General features: G+C 27.1%; 1 protein-coding gene across 1 annotated transcript in view; it reads right to left on the reverse strand.

Moving 5' to 3' along the window:
* Positions 1-9,446, reverse strand: part of dsx-c73A (doublesex cognate 73A) — a 116,138-nt gene extending 106,692 nt beyond the window's left edge. Inside the window, exon 1 of the mRNA XM_075354296.1 lies at positions 9,273-9,446. Within this exon, the coding sequence (XP_075210411.1) occupies positions 9,273-9,446 (174 nt within the window). The remainder of the gene's footprint in view (positions 1-9,272) is intronic.
* Positions 9,447-20,259: the final 10,813 nt, after the last annotated feature.

A 20,259-nucleotide genomic window follows, 5' to 3' on the forward strand; every position in this document is an offset into this window, starting at 1 on the left:
ATTTTTAGTAATCTTAATGTAAATATTTAAAAAGCGATTTCTAATTTTTTGAAATTCCGAGTTTAAAGGGTTAAAATGAATTATTAGTTTTCTTTTTTTGAAACCGACTATCTTTATAATTTTTCGGTAACTAAATTTGGCCTTGCAAATACTATTCATATAAATATCTAAAAAGCATTTTCGGATGTTTTTCAATTTCGATTTTTGTGCCGTGTGACGGTCACGGCGCAGCGGCTCAACCAATACAGCCCCTACCAATGTTATTGTATGTTCAATGCGACTGGCTGCACCTGTCTGTGGTTACGGTTACTTGACTAAAAAACCAATAACAGAATTAAAAAAAATGAAAAAAATGAGGAACGAAGTACAGTCACTTCCTATTGGTGTTTGTCGGGTAACACTAAGAACCGGGAAAAATACATTTTTACCAGTCTTTCGCACGGAAAACCACTAAACTACTCTTTTTAAGATGGAGGCCAACTATTTTGAAATCCTCATTCTCTAGATCACACGAAGTTTCGGGTCCTGAACCGACTAAACTATTGATCTGAAGGAATATACTGATTTTTTTAATAAAGTGAACACGTTTTAATTTTTATTTATCAATTTTTATTATTCTCATAACTATGAGTTTAATGAACACAGGGGATCCGGGGGGCAGAACCCATTGCTCCCTCCCTGAAAGGGCGATCGAAGCGAACCCTGACCGGCTAAACATCCTCTGATCACGACGGGAAACGCAAGTAACCATAGAGCGCGAGCAAAGCCGCGACGGTGATGCTAGTATATATATAAATCACAGTAATTATGAGATATATTTACACAATTAAAGGCTAGGTTATATCCTTGATATTCTGATTACAATTAAAGGTTCTAACCAGAGGAAAGATATATATAGAGCCGTTGTAAGCACAAGTTAGATTAGTTTATAAGTGGAGGTTATTAAATCTTACCTATCTCTCAATTCTAAATTCGTTAGTCGAGTTAGTTAAAGGATTTAATTTTTAATCCTTTCTTATGACATACATGTTAACATTACGATGTAAAACCTTAAAATTTACTGCTAGATGAAATAGACGCGGTACTACTCTATTCGGGGTAGGCTAATTAAATAAAACAAACATAGGTTAGTAAAAGTTCTATCCATTTTTATGAATACGGAATTAATTTGTTCTAATTGATATTAAGATATGCAGAATTATAGTATATATATATATATATATATATTACCCTTATATAAATATATAAGGGTAATAAGAAGTTAAAACAAGATATTTCATAGAGAAATTCTGAAATCGATTAAAATTTATGCAAAAAAACGTTAAAATTATAGTCAATTAATTAATTCAATTTTAATTCAGACTACTTCATGGAAATTACTCGTTCATACACTAGCTACATATTTGTTTATTCTGGTTTTAGATGACTTTCAAACTTCGGATAATATATTTTTTTTATTAATAATGTAAATGCAAATTAAATCTGTTTTGTAGAGAATATGTTTTGAAAGTAAAATGTTAAAAATGTAATTTAAATGATAATCATCTTCCATAAAAATTTATAAGCCGTTTCAAATTTTTATTAAATACTAATCTTCTCATTAATTTGTTTTTGTGTCTGGATTTAGTGAAAAATCGTCAGTCAAGTTTAACTAACAATATTAATCCTTTTGAAATCCATTATGACACTTTCTAGTTTTTTGTTTTCCTCATATTATTTACGCGTCGCGTCGCCTAAAATATTCTTGTGTGATACTTTCTACATTTTTATATTATTAAGATATAATGTGTCTTGTTTTGTTATCATGAACATGGAACTCTTCTGTATTATAAATCCTTATACGTAACTGTTTTACTTTCCGTAACATTTGTCGAGCATCAATTTAACATTCACATGATCATTTGTACGGTCAATAATTTTATTATTCTACAGACGATAATTTATTATGAAGTATTAGTTAAATTTATACAGTACAGTAGATGTAATGACAATTGTAATTGAAGTATGTTATTTATTTTGAGTTTCCATTAGACGTGTTACATCTTTTAATAAAGTTTTTATATGAAATAAATAATACCGTATGCATTTGTTTTTTATCGTCTTGTATCTATGAAAATGTTTTCGATTACTTTTATGTCGTTTTCTTTATGTATGGTAATTTTATATAGATTAAGATATTATTATGTATAGATCTAAATTTAGAAAGATCGCGCATCGAGATATTAAGAACTATGCGTGTAAATTCTAAAACTTTTGTAATTAAAATGAATTTTTCTTAAATTTCTAATAATTTTACTAATTTAAATTTTCGGAAAATTAAATTACTAAAACGTGTTTGTTGGTAATTAAAACGTCAACAATCTTTGCATTATTATCATGAAATCATCATCAGTAATTGATCCTTCTTCTCATATCTGAGATCTGGTGATCCGATTTATATCCTGTTCTAAATTTCCCGCCAGTATCTCACGGTCCTCTGCCATTCCAATTGATGTGCCTAACATTCCTTCAATCGGTTCCTCAATTTGGTTCAGCCATTTTTTCGGTGGTCTTCCGTGTGACCTCCTGCACTTGATTTTTTATTGTACGATTAGCTTCTCAAGTGTTTTGCCGGGCTTATGGACTATAGGGCCGAAAAAGCGGAGGATGCGATGGAAGCATATTGCGGAGAACCTCCTCTTTGTACCCAGCTCTTTATAATCGAGGTGTTCGTCCTATTTTCCGTTGTTATACTTAAGCGAATAATTTTTATGAAATCCTGAACACCTGAATACTATATTACATCAAGTTGAAACTTTAATTTTAAAGTCAGATATGTTTAGATTAAGATATGTTTTTCCGTCTTGTATATTCATAAAATACAGTAAATAATATTTTTAACAACACATATTTTAAGGAAAGGGTTATTGAATATAATAATTTAATAAGATATTATCATTAATAATTTAATAAGATATTTCATTATCATTCGGTAGAAATTTTTGTTGTAAGAACGAATAAAATATTCTTTTATGAAAGTCTAAGTAAAAGTATTGAATAATAAATTCATCCCGAAATAATATCCTGAAAAATATTATTATACATTTCCAAAAGAGAATGGAACAAAAAAGGGTCAAGAATCCAGGAGGCATAAGAATTATTAAAGGAAGATAATCGATTTTTCAGACGTTAAATTAACGTTTTAACTTGATCTAATATATTTTTCAGGTTTTATAAAAAATTATTACGAATTAATTAAGGAATAATAGCTTAAGAGAGACAATATTTATGTCATTAATACACATTAGATGGTTTGTTAAATAGAATTATGGGTTTTTTAAATGCCCATGTTTAAGATATTACTTTGTGTTGAATTAGATATTTAATTTAGAAAAATACTTCTGATTTATGTATTTTCTATTTATTTCGTAAAAGAAAGTTAAATTACGCAAATCCTGTTTATAAATAACGTTGATGAAAGTCATATTTTCTTTATGAGCAAGATGTTTATGAAGCAGATGAATTGCCTATATGGCTGAAGGATTTACTCTTTTTCATCATAACATTCCGATAATTCTTTCATTAGAAATATCAAATTTGAGGATCAATGTTCTGATTTATCAAGTACCTGATGAGAAGTTTTTGATTAGAAATAATTTTAGAAATTCTCACGTGCAACTCTTATTTTTTTCAATGAAATTTTATCAAAATTATAAAGAAATCTGTGTCTCATTTAGTTTGGAAAACGTAAATTGTTCCAATAATGTACACCAGTGATATAAAATTTAAAACAAAAGAGGATATTTTTTCCACACTTAATGAGTTTGTTATTAAGCGTCTAATTTTCTTATAGGTCTTATCTTTCGACTATAAAATTAAAAATGAAACAAAAATTGAAATTCCGCATGATTTTCTATTATTTTACAGTATAGCTCCAAAATATATATACAATCTGGGGAAGCAGAGTAAAACGCTTTCTCTGTAAAAGCATAGAGAGAAAAAGAAGAAAGTTATAAAAACTAACGATAAGTAAATGAGAATTTATTTTTATAAATAATTATATTCTGGTGGAAGTATGAAATTTATTATTCCTTAAAATACTATTTTTTTTTGTGATTACTCTTATTTTCTTAGGGTAAATTTTTCAAAATTTTGAGGATGAAAATAATCAGTTATATGTAGTGATAAATTAGACAAAGAATGCGAGACCGTTTATTTAACAGATAATACTAATTCCTAAGTGAATTTAATCTAGGAGACGAAAATAATGAGTTAAATAAAGAATTTTTGACCGATATTTTTTTATGGGATATAAGCCTAGGAACAGATCAATAAATACAAATGTTTATGCGGGAAAAGACCCTGCTTTAAAGTTATTAAAATCAATACATGATATTGAACCGATAAATGATTATAACCGGCCAATGTATAATAATAATGATTTAATAACAAATGTTAGTAAAAACAAAATTAAGCGTAATAGGAAAAATAGGGCCGATAGGAAAAAGAAAAATAATTTATGTAATAATATTTTAGGAAATTAAAGAACAAGATAATACAACTAATAATTATAAAAATAATAAGGATAAAAAAGGAAGTATAATAATACTGCTAGTAATAAGTTGATAAAAGTAGTGATATTAGATTTTACAAATATTTTAAGCAAAATAAAACAGATGTTAGAAATAGGCTGCCAAATATTAATAAAAATCATTAATGAAAATGAAGTTAATAATTTAGAGAAGAAAAATGTAAATAGTTGTATATAGCCAAATATTATAGACAATAAAAATAAATATATTAAGAAGAATAAGCGCAATATTAATAAATGTAGTAAAGAAAATATTGGTAGAAATAAGTTACTAATTACAAGTTATGATTATGATATTAATATAATAAGCATACTAATTATAATAAAAAGGAGAAGAAAGCTAGGAGTAATAATAATAACTGTATATTGCCAAATATTACTGACGAAGAAAATAGTAATGAACTTAATAAATATATTAAAAGGAAGTATAGATATAGGAAAGGAAATAAAATAAATAATATTGAAATATTGCCAAATAATGATAAATTAATAGGAAGAAAATTAATATAAATAATAAAAATAAGTTGCAGAAAAATAATAATAATTTTATAAATGAAAATAATAATGCTAATTTATTGCCAAATAACAATAAAGAGTGTTGAAATAAATGACGATATTAATGAAATAATTACAGAGGATGTTATTTAATAAGTTGCCAAAAATCAGTGATATTGTATATAAAGAAAATAATAAAAATATCAGCGTGAAAAATAATATTGAGGGAATATTGAAGTTAATGAAATAATAAAAAATGGTAACGATAAAAATTATGATTATAATAAATTAGAAATGAATATTGAAACTAATAAAATGTTGCCAAATAATAAATGCGATATTAAGAGAAGTAAAAGTAGCGGCATTATGAATAAAATTAAGAGTAAAAAATTAAGAAACATATAAAAGGTAAAAATAATTAAAATGTTAGAAATAGTATTATAAATAAACATAAAGAAAATGTTAGTAATAATTTTAATATGATTAGATGTATAAAGAATTTGGATATGTTAGATATTAGGACCGATAAAAAGAATTGGAAGAAGCAAAAGAAATAGTTAAAATAAATAAATCTAGGATACTGGACTGGTAAGGAAATAAAATAATTAGTTGATGAATTAAAGAAAAAATTAGAATGTAAAATAATTACGAAGGAGAATTATTACCGATTATTGAATTTTTAAATACCTTTAAGTATTCAGGCAATTAGATATTACTAAAATAATATGGATTAATTTTATGAAGAATTTGTATGTATTAAAATAAAATAATTATTTGAAGAAAATAAAAATAAAATAAAATTGAAGGAATTATACTATGTAATGAAATCATTTTATTATATAATAAATAATATATAAAATATATGTTATATTAAATTAATAATAATTATAACTTGTATAATTATTTTATATACATAATATGTATACCTTGTATACTTGACTAAACCTCCACCAACCAGGGGTGGAGATTTAGTCGGTAGTGCGCAGGTATACATACGCCTTTGGTTATAACTGGCGGAACCTGTTAGCGAGCCCGATACTGCTGAGGCGCCCGTTAATGGGATTCCTCCACCTCTTTAAAAAAAAAAACACAAAAAGCTAGGAACGCTACATTCAAGTATTATACAAAAGAACTATTTAATGAAGTTGAAAAGATATCTAAATATTATAATAATAGATTACTATTAGAGCCTAAACTAAATAATATAAAGAATTTGAAAAAAATGATAAGAATTAATTATTAAAAGATTTGTAAAAATACTATCATGTATTTTCTTGAATTACCAATAGTGGAAGAAACGAACTATAATTTGTATAAATTGATATCCATTCCTATTAAAAGAGACTTAGAGTATGTAATTATTATAATATAAATTGTTATTGTATTATATGTTAAAATATTTATTAGGAAAATACCTATGTCGGATAATAATCAACCCCAGGATGTTTTATTTGGTAAGTAGTTATGCTACAGTAAAATTCATATCAATAAATACTAAGTGCTTCATATCAATAAATACTAAGAAATCCACCGTGTGATGGCATGCAATGCAGCTGTATCCTTTGTTAAGCGTAAAGAATAATTATTCAGTTTTACATAGACTTTCATGATGTAACGTTCTCGTAGTAGATTCGTTTGATGCACATCGTCGTTCTATTTAATTCATCATTAGCATGTGCAAAATGATGTAAAACTGTTTAAATGTATATTAAATAATTAACAATTAATTATTAACAGGTTAAAGGGATATTAATTGTAATAATATTCACTGTATAAAAATAAAGTTCTTTTTTTAAAAACAGAACTCGTTGAGTTTGAAACTTAACTTACATCAATAACAATACATTATTATACTAACAATACATTACTATACAATACATTAGTACTAACAATACATTATACATTATTATTATATTAACAATACATAAATTATAGACAAATTATTAATAATTTGAGGAAATATTGGCGATGAACTCTTCAAATTAGAACTTGTAAACCCTTTAGTCGTTTTTGCTGTAGAGAATCCCGCCATTAGAAATCATCTGTCCTGTACTTTTTCTTATTTATAAAAAAGTATTTTATATTCTTATAGTCGTGTTGATTTGTTAAAGACCGACTACTGAATAGTGTTTTTTTTTTAGTTTTAACATTTTTTTCTTACTTTTGACATTCTACTTTTTCAAATAATGACTATTAATGAGATACATGTGACATTTTTATCCGTAATATTTATTATATTGTTGAAATATGCCCGAATAAAAATTTCTTCTTAATACACTACTGAGAATAGGCCTAGATTCTCTTACGGTGTAAAAAAAAATTAGAATGAAGAAATATAGAACTGATGTTATTACGACTATTTATATGATTATTAAACTGTTGTCGTTTTGTATACCGAGCAAAAATCAAGCGAATAGAATTATGACGAAGAATTTTTTTACTGAACTTTATATCTCGGAAGTCCCAATAAAAAAAATAGTAGTAAAGACGAAAGACTGGACCGCAGAATTTGTTGAAATCTAACAGTCAAAAAAAAGAGATCAAAAAGAAAATTTAATAGGTGTCGTAATAGAAGTCTAGTGGGGAAAATAAATTTTCTAGCAAAGTAGAACGTAAATAATAATAATAATAAAAAATAATAATGAAAGTGAAGCATTTATTTTGTCTCTCTACTCAGGAGTCATAAAAATGGTGTTACAATACAGTTATAAAGTGTACAATACTGAATGACCAATTTTTTTTATCGTATCGAGCACGATGAAGTGAAGGATATGAATACAAAATGATTTAATTTGATTTTTATGATTCCAGCAAACAATATCAAATTATGAAATAAAATGTAAATAATAGTGTAAATTGTAGAATTGTAAAGGATCAAAATCGGTATGCATTACCATACAATGAATTTTATCCAAATCGTGTAAGCTGAGATGCACATAAAAGTTGGTATATCATCCAAACAAAATGTTTTCGATAATTTACAGTCTGGTTTACAAGTCTGTAAAAATAAAATATCAACTTTCCGACTTCTAATATATTTTAGTTTTTGTAAAGTGATTTTTGAGAAATCACAGGGATTTTTTTACGTTAACACTGAATATAATTTATGTTTGTTATCGTTTAAACATATGGATAGTCAGACTTTTCAGATAAAGGTATCAAAACGAATTAGATATTAGTATAATCACGGTTAGCTGAGTGTTTTTAAATCATTGCTTATACAGGCGAAAGAACTTTTCTATGAAGTGAAAATCATTTTTTCATAATTTGTTTGGGTTTTACGTTCAGTAAAAATAAAGTGACTGCCCATGGAAAATATTTTTATAGTTGTAAAACTCATATACGAAATTTGACGAAAATCTAGAAAGTTCTCGGTCTTACGATTAAGAAAATGAGACCTGCCTAAGTACTACCTACCATGTAGTAGAACGCAGAAAATTTATGTCGCCTTTTAGTCTTTGAATAAACTCTCTCACGATACTTCTTGAATTTAGATTCGAAACACCTACCTGTAAGTTAAAATTTAACGAAGATAATTTGTATCAAAAATGACATCAATGTTTTTTTAAAACATGTTAATCTGTAATACTCTTGGTTAACTTTTATCATAAAATGTTATTTTCGACAAAATGTTCAAGGTAATTTTTTTAGCGATTTAAAAAGAAACGGTGACAAGAACATCAGTATTACTTATAATCAAATTTTAAAGTTATATTCTAAAACAGATATAAGGTAACATTAATAACTACACCGTTTCACTAGCAGCGTCACAGAGAACGATGATGTAGTTGATCACAGTAACAAAAGGATGAGTGATTCATTGTTTTGGGCATCATTTTTGATTATCTTTACTGCCATCACAACCAGTGCGTATGATTCCCTCGTCATTGGCAGGTTGCTGAAGTTATCCATAAAGTTAAAAATGTAACTGGCTAAGCCGAATACGAATCAATACTTCCGCTAAAACTCTATTTTATCTAAAGTTGAGACGTCCTCCTTTTCCACTGATAATTACAAAATGTAAAAATGACGTTGCTATCTTTCTAACAAGTACAAACATAAGAACTGAATTTAACATGCAATTCCTGTAGCCGAAAATTTCTTTCATTAAGTGTAATTTTGTTATAAGTAATAATGACTATCTTTTTTTTATTCATGTCAAATTTATTATTAAAAGTATAATTAGATAACATAAACCATTACATACCTCTTCTAACTTTGGTGGTCGTTCTCTTCTACTGGGATAATAATTTATAGCCATAGGATCTCTAGGAGATGGACCTGGTACACTGTTACTTTTTTCTGATTCTGTTTTTGTTTCTTCCTCTCCTAATACTTCCATAAGTAATACGGATAACACGATCAAACTCCACTTCCGCATTGTATTTTCAATAAAGTGTACAGTTCTGCAACAGAAAAATAATTCAGCACGTTAATGAATGGTAGAGTGTTACTTGTAGTAGGATGAACATAATAAGCATTATGTTAAATCACTGCATTTAAAATTAATATATATATATATATATATTCAGTACAGAAAAAAAAAGTTTACGTTCATTTACAATTACTGATGAATGATGATAATGAATTTTGTTGCTTGAGAAAAATGTATACTTGACCAGGATTCGAACCCGGGACGTCGAAAGGCCGAAAAGCTATTTATATGTATATGTGCCGATCCGGAGTGGTATATATATGTGTGCCGATATATTATAAGAGTAGTCTTAATGTATTTTGTTCAAAATGACTTAAAGTTAATGATGTAACTCGGCATCTTTTAGCTAACTGTCCGTGAGTCATTCTAATTACGGTAATGGTGATGGAGATGTAATAATTTTTATTTTGTGTTAATTGCTCTATAACACTTAAATGTTGACCCAGCAATCTCTAGAGAGACGATAAACGCACCCACAAGATGAATCATTTTTATTAAGAGAAAAATAAGGAAATGAGTTAATTTTGTATTAAGGATGTAAAAAAAAAATATTCATGGGAGTTGATCTCATTCTTCCCTTGCAGATTATTCTATAACAAATTTGAGTTATCCATTTTTTGTTATAAGCCATTATAATCTTATCTTCTTATATTGTGATGTTTTATTAATTTTCAATTTATGCTGTGAGGAAGAAATAAAATTTCATACAGGTAAAACAACAATTTCTCATTTTGAAAAGCTCATACTTTATTAATCCAGTAAATAATTTATTAAGATTTTAGTAATAAAATACGACCTCATTTTTATTCAGTACCGAACAAAGGTTCTTGAAAACTTAATTTAAAATTACTCTACCGTTTAAAAAAGCTATTCTTAGATTCTTAAGTAATAATTGTACTGCACGAAGTATAAATTGTATTGCAGATTTCTCTAACAGGCCAATCCGTTAGACTCCGATACATTTTCTATTCTAATACGACAGATAAAAGTGAAAAATGGCTACTAGCGTTTCAGTTTATGTGATTAAACATTGTAATACAAAACAATTTTATCAAACAGGCTAATCTTTTTAGTCCTTATTATTAAATTTAAAAAAAATCTGGTTAAGAAAAAATCAATGTGAGAACAATCTTTACTCAAATATAGCTAACGTATAGTAAAAACAGAATGATTTTTTAATTTAAAAAAATCCTTTAAAAATAACGATTTTGTTAATAATAAAATATTTTTATCAGAAATTCCCACTAAGGTTTTAGCTAGAATAATTTGAAATTATTATCAATTAACACTTGTAATTAATTATTAATAACATAGAATATAAATTTTATGTTTTTATGTTATTTTTGGTCCCTTTCTTTTAATTTCTAACTTCTAATTTTCAATGCTAATATAAAATAGTTAAAAAAAGTATTATTCTCTCAAATTAACATGTGATATAAGGCGATAAACATGAAAACGGTCTATAATAATATTTTACGTTCTTACTAATTTAAAAAAATAAATAAATATTCAATTTAAAACAATTTTTTCATGGTGTTTTAAAAACTTAGAACCACTTACACAGTTTATAAAATTTTTTGAGTCCTAAATATTTTATTTGTCTTACTTTACTAAAGTTTATTTTGTTAACGGTGAAAGGCTGTGAACGTACAGTTAATTAATTCTCATTTATTTTTAAAATAATCACACTGCTTCCCAAGTTTCTTTGTATTGGTCGGTGATCGGTGGGCTGTTTTATTGTTTATGATGAATAAACGCAAGTAGTAACCGTGGCATAGCTGCGAAGAGGAAGGAGAAATATTAGGAAGGAGGGTATTCTGCAGAAGGCTTTCAATATGTGCAAATAAGCGGTCAGATTAATTAATTATAAACTGCATCGTCCGTACCGACTGATCAGAGGTAACCAAGTTACCGTGACGAAGTTCTGTTAACCGATTGTCGAGAAGAACGGGCACGTTTCATCGGCTTTGAACTCCATGATTATTCCTTACTGAATGTTATTTATTAATTATTTTTCCTACCGTCTCTTCTTTCATACCGGATTTTTTTTTCTTTCTCATCTCTCCTTTATCAAACAATTCAACGTACATAATTAAAAACCTTATATTACTTCACGGCGTTGTAGTGGTGATTTACAATATATTTTTATTTATTTTAAAATAAATATTTTTTCATCAGGATATTTTTATATATATTCTTTATTTTATTTAACGATTACATTTTTATAAGATAGGATTTAAGCTAAGCTATACTGTAGTAGCGTCTTTTGTGCTATCTCTAGCAAACAATTCCTAAGATAATGTGGTTAACTGAATCCAAAGATCAAAATATTACAGTAATAAGGTTGTTAAATGTCCTACAGAATTACTGAACAACCTTCCTAACAGTTATTCTGTAATGCTCTTTGAAATTTCATGCTCAAAATTCTTAAAAACATATTTGAACGTTCAGTAGGTAAAGAAAAAAGTTGATTTAAGTAAATAATAGCATCAGTATTATTACTGTAATAGATGTTTTATTGTACTTTATTCAAGAAACTGTATGTTTAAATCTATGTTACTCGTTTTTGGGGCTTAGCGATTACTGATTCCCAGCGACGAGTTAGTTACTTGTATAATATATATTTTTTTATTACTGTCCCCATTGTTCAACTTTTGACATTAAACGTTGCTATCTTTCTAGTATGATTTCAAATGACTGCTCTAATATTATTACAGTTATAGTGCATTGTATAGATACAAAGACATATAATCGGCTTGTTGTACTTATTCCCTTTTTCTTTATGAAACAGCCGCTTAAAAATGATTGTACAATAGGTCAGTTATTAATGTTGAGACGACGAAATAAGCGAAATGGAATTCAGAAAAAAACCAAGATTAAGATTATTGTAAACGAAGAAAAAATCAATACTGAAACTTAATTTTCCTTATATATATATATATATATATATATTTTTTTTTAAATTCTTTTACCATATTCTTATTACGCATTTCACATAATAGTATTAAAAAAACTCAGTCTATATTATATATTATACTGATATATTTTATGTAAAGTAAAATGTTATAACACATTTTTTATGAAATTGGATACGTAGCATTTCTCACTTCTGTGATCTTTCTAACTTAAGTTTTAAATAGAGAACGATTGTAACCAAAGTTACGTGCGTTCTAGGTTATTAAGAGTTGGTTCTAGCTTATTCTAGTGTTTAGTTTAGAAATAAAGCTGTTTACACAAATTTAAATAAATTGTAAATTTGTCATTTTATGGTAAAAGAATACATAATACACATAAGATATGAAGGTTGGAGTTATTTTATTTACATAGCATGAGTTTTGGTACAAATTTTATTATTAATTTTAAAAAAAATCTGATGTGAACACCACATGACTTCCTTGTACGCCTATTAAATTATATACACATTTAAAAAAAAAATGAAAATCCATAAAATTTTATTTCATTAATAGCTTCTGATATTTTTTCATAATTTTTTTTTTATTCTTATTATTAAATTATTTATCGTAAAACATTTTTACAATCAGAGGTTAATAATTATTAATAAATTAATATAGTTAAATTAAAAAAAAAAGTTAAAAAGAAAGGAGGTGAAGAACTGATGTGCCTTGTAAAATCAAAATATTTCATTAATTAAAGTTTTATTTGGCTATAGCTCTGGAACCAATGAAAATAAGACCACTTATGATATATTGAAAATCTCTCAATGAGGGCTTATTATTGCAGTTAAAAAAAAGTCCAAAAATCTAGATTTTTTGGGGATTTTGGGCTTTTTTGGACACTTTTGGTTCAGTCGATTGTAATCAAAGGGGAAGATGTACAACTAGATGTTATAACAGTCCTAAATCCAAAATTTCAATTACTACGGCTAATCGTTTATGAGTTATGCGAGATACATATGTACATACAGACGTCACGACGAAATTAGTCAAAACGGATTCAGGGATGGTCAAAATGGATATTTCTGTTAAAATCTGGAAACCTAATTTTTCGCGATCACAATACTTCCTTTACTTCGTACATTGAAGTAAATATTATTTAACATTGTTTATTCCCATCTAAGTTACGTCCACTCATCCATATTTATCCTACACCTATGTATTATTTTTTTTTAAATCAATAGGAACCTAAATCAACAGGACTGGTAACAGTTTGCACAATCACCTTATCAAACAACAGTGATATCATTAAAATTATATCAAGCCGATACAAATGATAAGGATGCATCTTTAGAGGTATATAATTGATCAAAAAAATATTTAATTTAGATTAACTTAAGTTGACAAAATAATTTATCATTAAAAAAAAAGTCTTTAATTATTTAGTGTAATAACACAGAGATTTTGAAAAAAATTATAATAATCCTTCGGTACTCGAAAAAAATCTACATAAAATATATTATTTCTTCAAAATTTTTTATCGAGTTTTTTAAAACTATTTAGTGCAGTCTAAATTAAACTAAATTTAAACTAATTGGATAAAACAAGTTGAAATCACTAGATTGCTTCCAGTGACTTATTTTCCGAAAATGTGGTAAAGATGTAGGGCACATGACCATATTTTGAAGCTTGTTAGAAAAATACAAGAAATGAAAGTCCTTAAAACAATTAAGGAACAAAATCTACATTTGCTTTTTTAGTTATATATCTATACCTAATCTTTTTCCAAAAAAAGTAGTAGGTTAGTGGGTTGTATTTATTTATGCACTTTCAGCTTATTGACTATTAGAAAAAGTAAAAATTAGCTCATAAGGATCTAAATTAAATTAAATGAAATCACAAGAATTCAGAATATAAAAATGAATTGGTTGAGAATGCTAGCGTACACGCACACAACATACGTAAATCTTCATATTTAAAAAAAATATATATATACACACACACTTATTAATGTAGTCCATTTTAGATGGCTGATGCGTACTAGTTTTCTTCTTATAAGGAATAAGGCTAGTGAAAACATGTTTCAGCTTAATGAGAGAAGGACAAGGACACAACAAAGTTATTCAAAGTTTTGGTCTTTATTATTCAACTACGAATTTTTTTTTGTTAGAAATTTCTTAATTCCCTAACATGTACGTGCAGACGTACAAATACAGTGTGTATATGTACATATACAGAATTATTCAAAAGAGAGAGAATTAACTGAGAAAAATTAATTCTCTCTAAATGCGTTTTTTTTAGCAGTTTTTATTTTTATACGGTACATCTATTCTGGTCTTTCAAACTACCTCCTCAAGATTATCTTTCGTGTACTAAACGTGTAATTAGTTGCTCTTTATTCATCAGTAACAGATAAGAATGTTTAATTTTCATCTTAACTTTCATAATATTTGTTGTTTTGTTTTAAGAGATCTAACACGGAGGAATCTATAAAAAAATATTCAGCACTAAACAGAGGAATTGACTGCTTATTATCAACCTTAGAGATACATCACTATTTAATGAAAATTTAAGTACAGACAGCAAGCAGTGATCTACTTATCGTGGTTTAATGATAAATCTAGCCTGGTAATATAAATAGTATCAAAATTTAGGTTCATCAGCTTAAAGGAAGAATACAAAGCATTGATTTTTTACTTACCATCTAGTCAGTTTGTTCAGCATCCAATTCTACGATTTGGCATAAAATTATTTGATTATAGTATTTTGCGGGTAGTAGCAACGGCTATTAAGTTAAGCTAATAATTTTTTATGATCCAAACTTACTCTATAATGTGTTTAGCGTAAGAGCTATCCTAGCTTTTGTTTGTAGAAATGAGATTTTACTGCAGAGAGTGCAATTGTCTTGAGTGCAGTAATGTACCGGGTGACTCATTTGTTTGTCTTCACCAGTATTTATATATACGTTATCGTCTACAGTGTTTTTGTCAACTGCGATATAATTTTAAATATAGCCGCCATGTATTTAATTCTAAATAATTCGATTCAGTTGGCATCAAATGAAAACATGAAAAGTAAAATCACATCATAAATCATACATAAAACATCAAAACATATAATTTGTTCGCCTAACTTTCGAGACAGTTCATTACAACGTTTGTAATGAAGTTTGTTTATTTCAGGATAGCTCTTAAATGGAATAACGTATGCCTGAAAATATTGTCTCTCGATCAGAGATGTAGATAAAACAGATAAAAATACATAATTTAATAGTCTACAGTGCTTAGTGAGTGATGGATTATGCAAAACTTTGCGTACTTGATTATATTTCTGTATTAAATTTTAGTTTTTAGAAAGAAACATTATTACACTTTTTCAATTCTTATTTTATTGTAGAAATTAAAAGGACAAAACACAAACGCGTTCCTAGATTTCTTTTTTGATGTAGTTAGGGTTGCAAAGGTAAATCGAAGCAGAAGTTTCTTTATCATCGCATATATATATATATAAAGTTTGTTTGTAAGGTGGTAAAAGTAGTAAGACATTCTTTCTTTTTATTGTTGTTAAAAGATACCCAAGATGAAACCTTGGGTTTCATCTTGGGTATCTTTATACATAATTTTCATATGAATTTATCAACAGATACGTACACTAAAAATCTTTAAAAAACCTGGTATTAGAGTTATAATTTAATATAAAATAAATTAAAGCGATTAGCAGTTAAGCGAATAAAATTACCCAGCTTTTTTCTGTTAAAATATATTGGAGGATTGTAAACAAAATAGTTAAAAATAATAAAGTTAAAATCTGTTTTTATTATTACATCACGAATGAAATGGACTGATAATGAATCTATGTAAATGATGATACACACTAATTGAATTAAGTCTGACAAACTTGTTGGTTTGTTACGAGTATACGAATTTTTTTATCATTGTTCAGAAAAATTGCGCACTATTGTTATTTGTATTCTTCGGAGTATCCTCTTTCGTGTAATTATTTGTTATACGATTTAAATGCAGCAAAAGAAAAATGTTGAGCATTTACAATAATTTCTATCAGAGCAAACCGCATCTATAAGTTAAAACTAACAATTATTATTTAGGAAGATTTATAGAAGAAAGAAGGAAGTTCTAAAAATGAAACTAACTATTTTTATAAATCTCAGTTAAATATTATTTTTGAAAAACAACTATCATGGAGTATATTCAACATGCATGAAAAAATTAATATTAACCGAACGATTGCTCAGGTAATTTCAGATACCGGCAAATTTTATAGTAGTACGGCCAGAATTCTTTGAATGAGTAGATAGATGTTCCATAAATAAATTTGTTTAAAGTAAAATAAATAAAACGTTGTATTAAAAATAAAAATTATTTTATATTAAAAAATAAAAATAAAAAGTGGCGCCTCTTCCAGAACTAATATGAAAAAATTAAATCACAAATACAACCCAGTACGAGACGCTTCCGTACTAGCCAAACGATTCAAATTTCTTAAAAAAAAAGATAATTACAATTAATTAATACTAATTAGATGTAATATTTTAATACATATAATGTCTTATGAAAGAAGTAGTGGAAGAAAATTATTTAAACTGCTGAATAAAATAAATCAGAATATTCTGAAAAGTTTTGAATACGAAAATTAACAGCTGAATAAATTTTAGAATTATTTAGGTAATATTATAATAACTATGATGAATAACTCAATGTAAGAAACTTCTCAGATATCTTGTTATATAAAAATGTAATTTTTCTGTGAAGTAGATAACAAGATTAGTTATAAACAAAAGGATGTAAATGATGAAAGAGGATTGAAATGAATCGCAGTAAAATCTTCTTGCTTGATGTAATTTAATTTTATTCAACTAGAAACACGTTAGCTATTTTACTGATTAAAAATACTAAGTTAGTACTGTTCGTGACTAACTGTTTTATAGAAGAAAAAAAGAAAATACTTCTCCAGTATTATAGAGATAGAACAGTTAATATATCGAGTTAGTTCTTCGTAAAAAAAAGATAATAAAAGAAAGTTGAAACGAAAATCAAAATGAAGGAAAATTAGGAAAGATAGAATTCAATAACCAGTACTAATTGAATTTTCACGATCTGCTTCCGCTGTTCAGTAGCTAACTGTAAATCACAGTGCCCGCACCAGGAATAATAACAATAAAAATCAAGACGACTATTCGACTGTTTGAGGCTTAAATTTATCGTATCAATCCCCCACTATAACAAAAGAAAAAAAAATCTTGAGTGAATGGAATCATTGATCCGATAGATTGATCCGACGATTTAAGATCCAATTATCGATATTATGACCGATTTGTTTATTGTCCTCTCAAGGTCACAACTGTCAGATAAAAAATCCGCAATCAGAGGTCTACTTGTAGCTGTGCTTATTTACAATAAAATATCTTTAAAAAATCCTTTTTTTTATTCAAAAAAGAACGATCTACAATAAAAGAAAAAAAAAACATAATTCAATACCGCAAGGAATACAATTTACTGTTCAGTTAACATCGTACGGTAACAATAAGCCCGTCATTTGCGGCAATAAATAATCACAGAAATAAATAAAATAAACGGCGCATTGGCGTTAAATTGATTTTTATTGTAATGCAATCCAATTTTGTAAATTAGCTGAATGATTCTCTGGAGATAAGAATTTCTAAAAAAAGGGACTTTAAATGTTTGTTCGGAATTGAGGTTTCTTTTATTAATAAACTGTTAATAATAACTGTTGTGAATTGTTTGGTAGTAATTTTAGGAAAATATGACTCTTAAATTATTTGTATCTGAACCACTTTTAAAGAGAAAATAATATAATTTTAATCACACGTATTTTCCAGGAATGAAAATTTACAATTCTTTCTATCATCAGTTATCGAGCAGGTAACATGTTTATCGATATAAAATTAAAATTTAATAGATTAGAAAGATTTATTAGATAGTAGTTCTTTTTTTGCGAGTTGCTTTAATCGGTCAGAAAACTCAAAAATATACCTCACCACCAGAAGGACCCTCATCTTAACCATCGAGGCTGTCGGTTAACTCTAAAAAAATATTTTAGACAGCGCTTAATATAATGACTAAAAAATTATATCCATAAGATTCCATAACAGATTGAATGTTTAACGATTTAAATCTCGTTGAATGCGTAGCGACTGTAAATGTTTTGATGAACAAAAAATTCAACAACGAAAAAAATTATTAAGTTGAATATTTCGATATTCAATCATACTATATATCACAAAATCGATAGGTTTAATCTCCTACGAAGTAAACAATCACATATAATTTTTGAACTATTACGACGTGTAGACGGTACCGTTCAATTTTCAGTTCAATAGAACGATAAACTATAATAATGGTTGTAATAGTGACAATATTGATTGACCTATATGCCAACAAAAAAGTATTGGCTTGTCATGTTCCTGTGTTCATTTATAGCATAATTTTCAACACATTGTACTATATACATATTTAATAACAGTACATATTTCAGCTGATTAAAAGAGTGCATTGTTCCTTTCGTCCTTTATTTTCTTCAACAATACCTTTTTTGTATTTATGATGTATAATTCTTTTTTTTGACAGATGTTTCAATAATACTGTCTAACGTACTTTACCGGTAGCCAATAGATCGGCGTACGATATATTTTTAATATATACAGGCATGGTTGTACGTGAAGAGATCGAATTTGACGGTATATTCACAGTGTATTTTACGCTGTGATCGTACTAAAGAATTTTTTTATGCACGAACAGTATAATGAAGTCGTAGAACTACTTTATCTTTCCAGTCTCCTTCTGTCTACGCTTCATTGAATGAAAATGTTACCTAATTATAATTGACATTTAATAACATATTCGGTTTAAATAAATGAAAAAAAATAATTATACTCAGTTATTTTTATTCTGGACACAATTTAAATTACTTACAGATTTATGTTAAAAATGACCACATTTATCAAATTTATTATTTACATAAATATTTTCACTAGTAGATATATACTTCTCTTGTTCAAACTATTTACATTTACCGATGTGCTTGTTTTTAACTAAGTCGTATGAATAAGTACCTCGCTTAATAACCAGCGCTAAAATAATTTTCATTTCGCAAAGCGATGCAAATTATCTCCTACGAAGAAAGAAGGGTCAATTGTCAAAGTCAGAGTACTCTCGTGTCTTCAAGGTAAGAACTTTCTTAAAGCGGATGAGGTAAACAATTCATATTCGATAATTGCAAAAGAAACGTGCCTAAAATGAAAAGACAGAGCAAACGGGTTGGAAATTATTATGATATTAGTTATCTTAATTATTTTATTATTTATCTATTATATATTCTATAAAAAGAAAAAAAACTGTTTTGCATTAATTCCACGAACAAGATATGAAGTTAGTACGAAATTGATTCTGTGCTATTTACTGTGTTTTAGGATATCATAAATCATAGTTAAAAAGCCTCAACAGCATTTTGGGATATTTACATGATAAATTTATTTCGAAAAAAATTAAAATCAAGCTCTGCCTTTTAGATATAGGTCGTAAAACTATTTTGTCGATTATTATGATTCATTAACAGAAATACAATAAAAAGAGATTACCAATCGATGGGTGTAAAATATTAGAAAGATTTATGAATTTCTGTTTTTAGAGCTGGGGTGTTAATATCTTTGAAAAGGGCTTTAAATAATTCCTACCTTAGTAACAATTTTTTTAAAGAAAAAATATTTTCAATAGCTGAAAGTTAGATTAACCTATAACTAGATAAATTATTTTCTAACATGTTTGTCTCCCTGGTAAAATTATAAAATGATTCGGTGAAAATGTAGTTAGATACTTGTATATTCATCT

This window comes from Lycorma delicatula, chromosome 1 (genome assembly GCF_047948215.1).
Source record: "Lycorma delicatula isolate Av1 chromosome 1, ASM4794821v1, whole genome shotgun sequence".
NCBI classification, from domain to species: domain Eukaryota; kingdom Metazoa; phylum Arthropoda; class Insecta; order Hemiptera; family Fulgoridae; genus Lycorma; species Lycorma delicatula.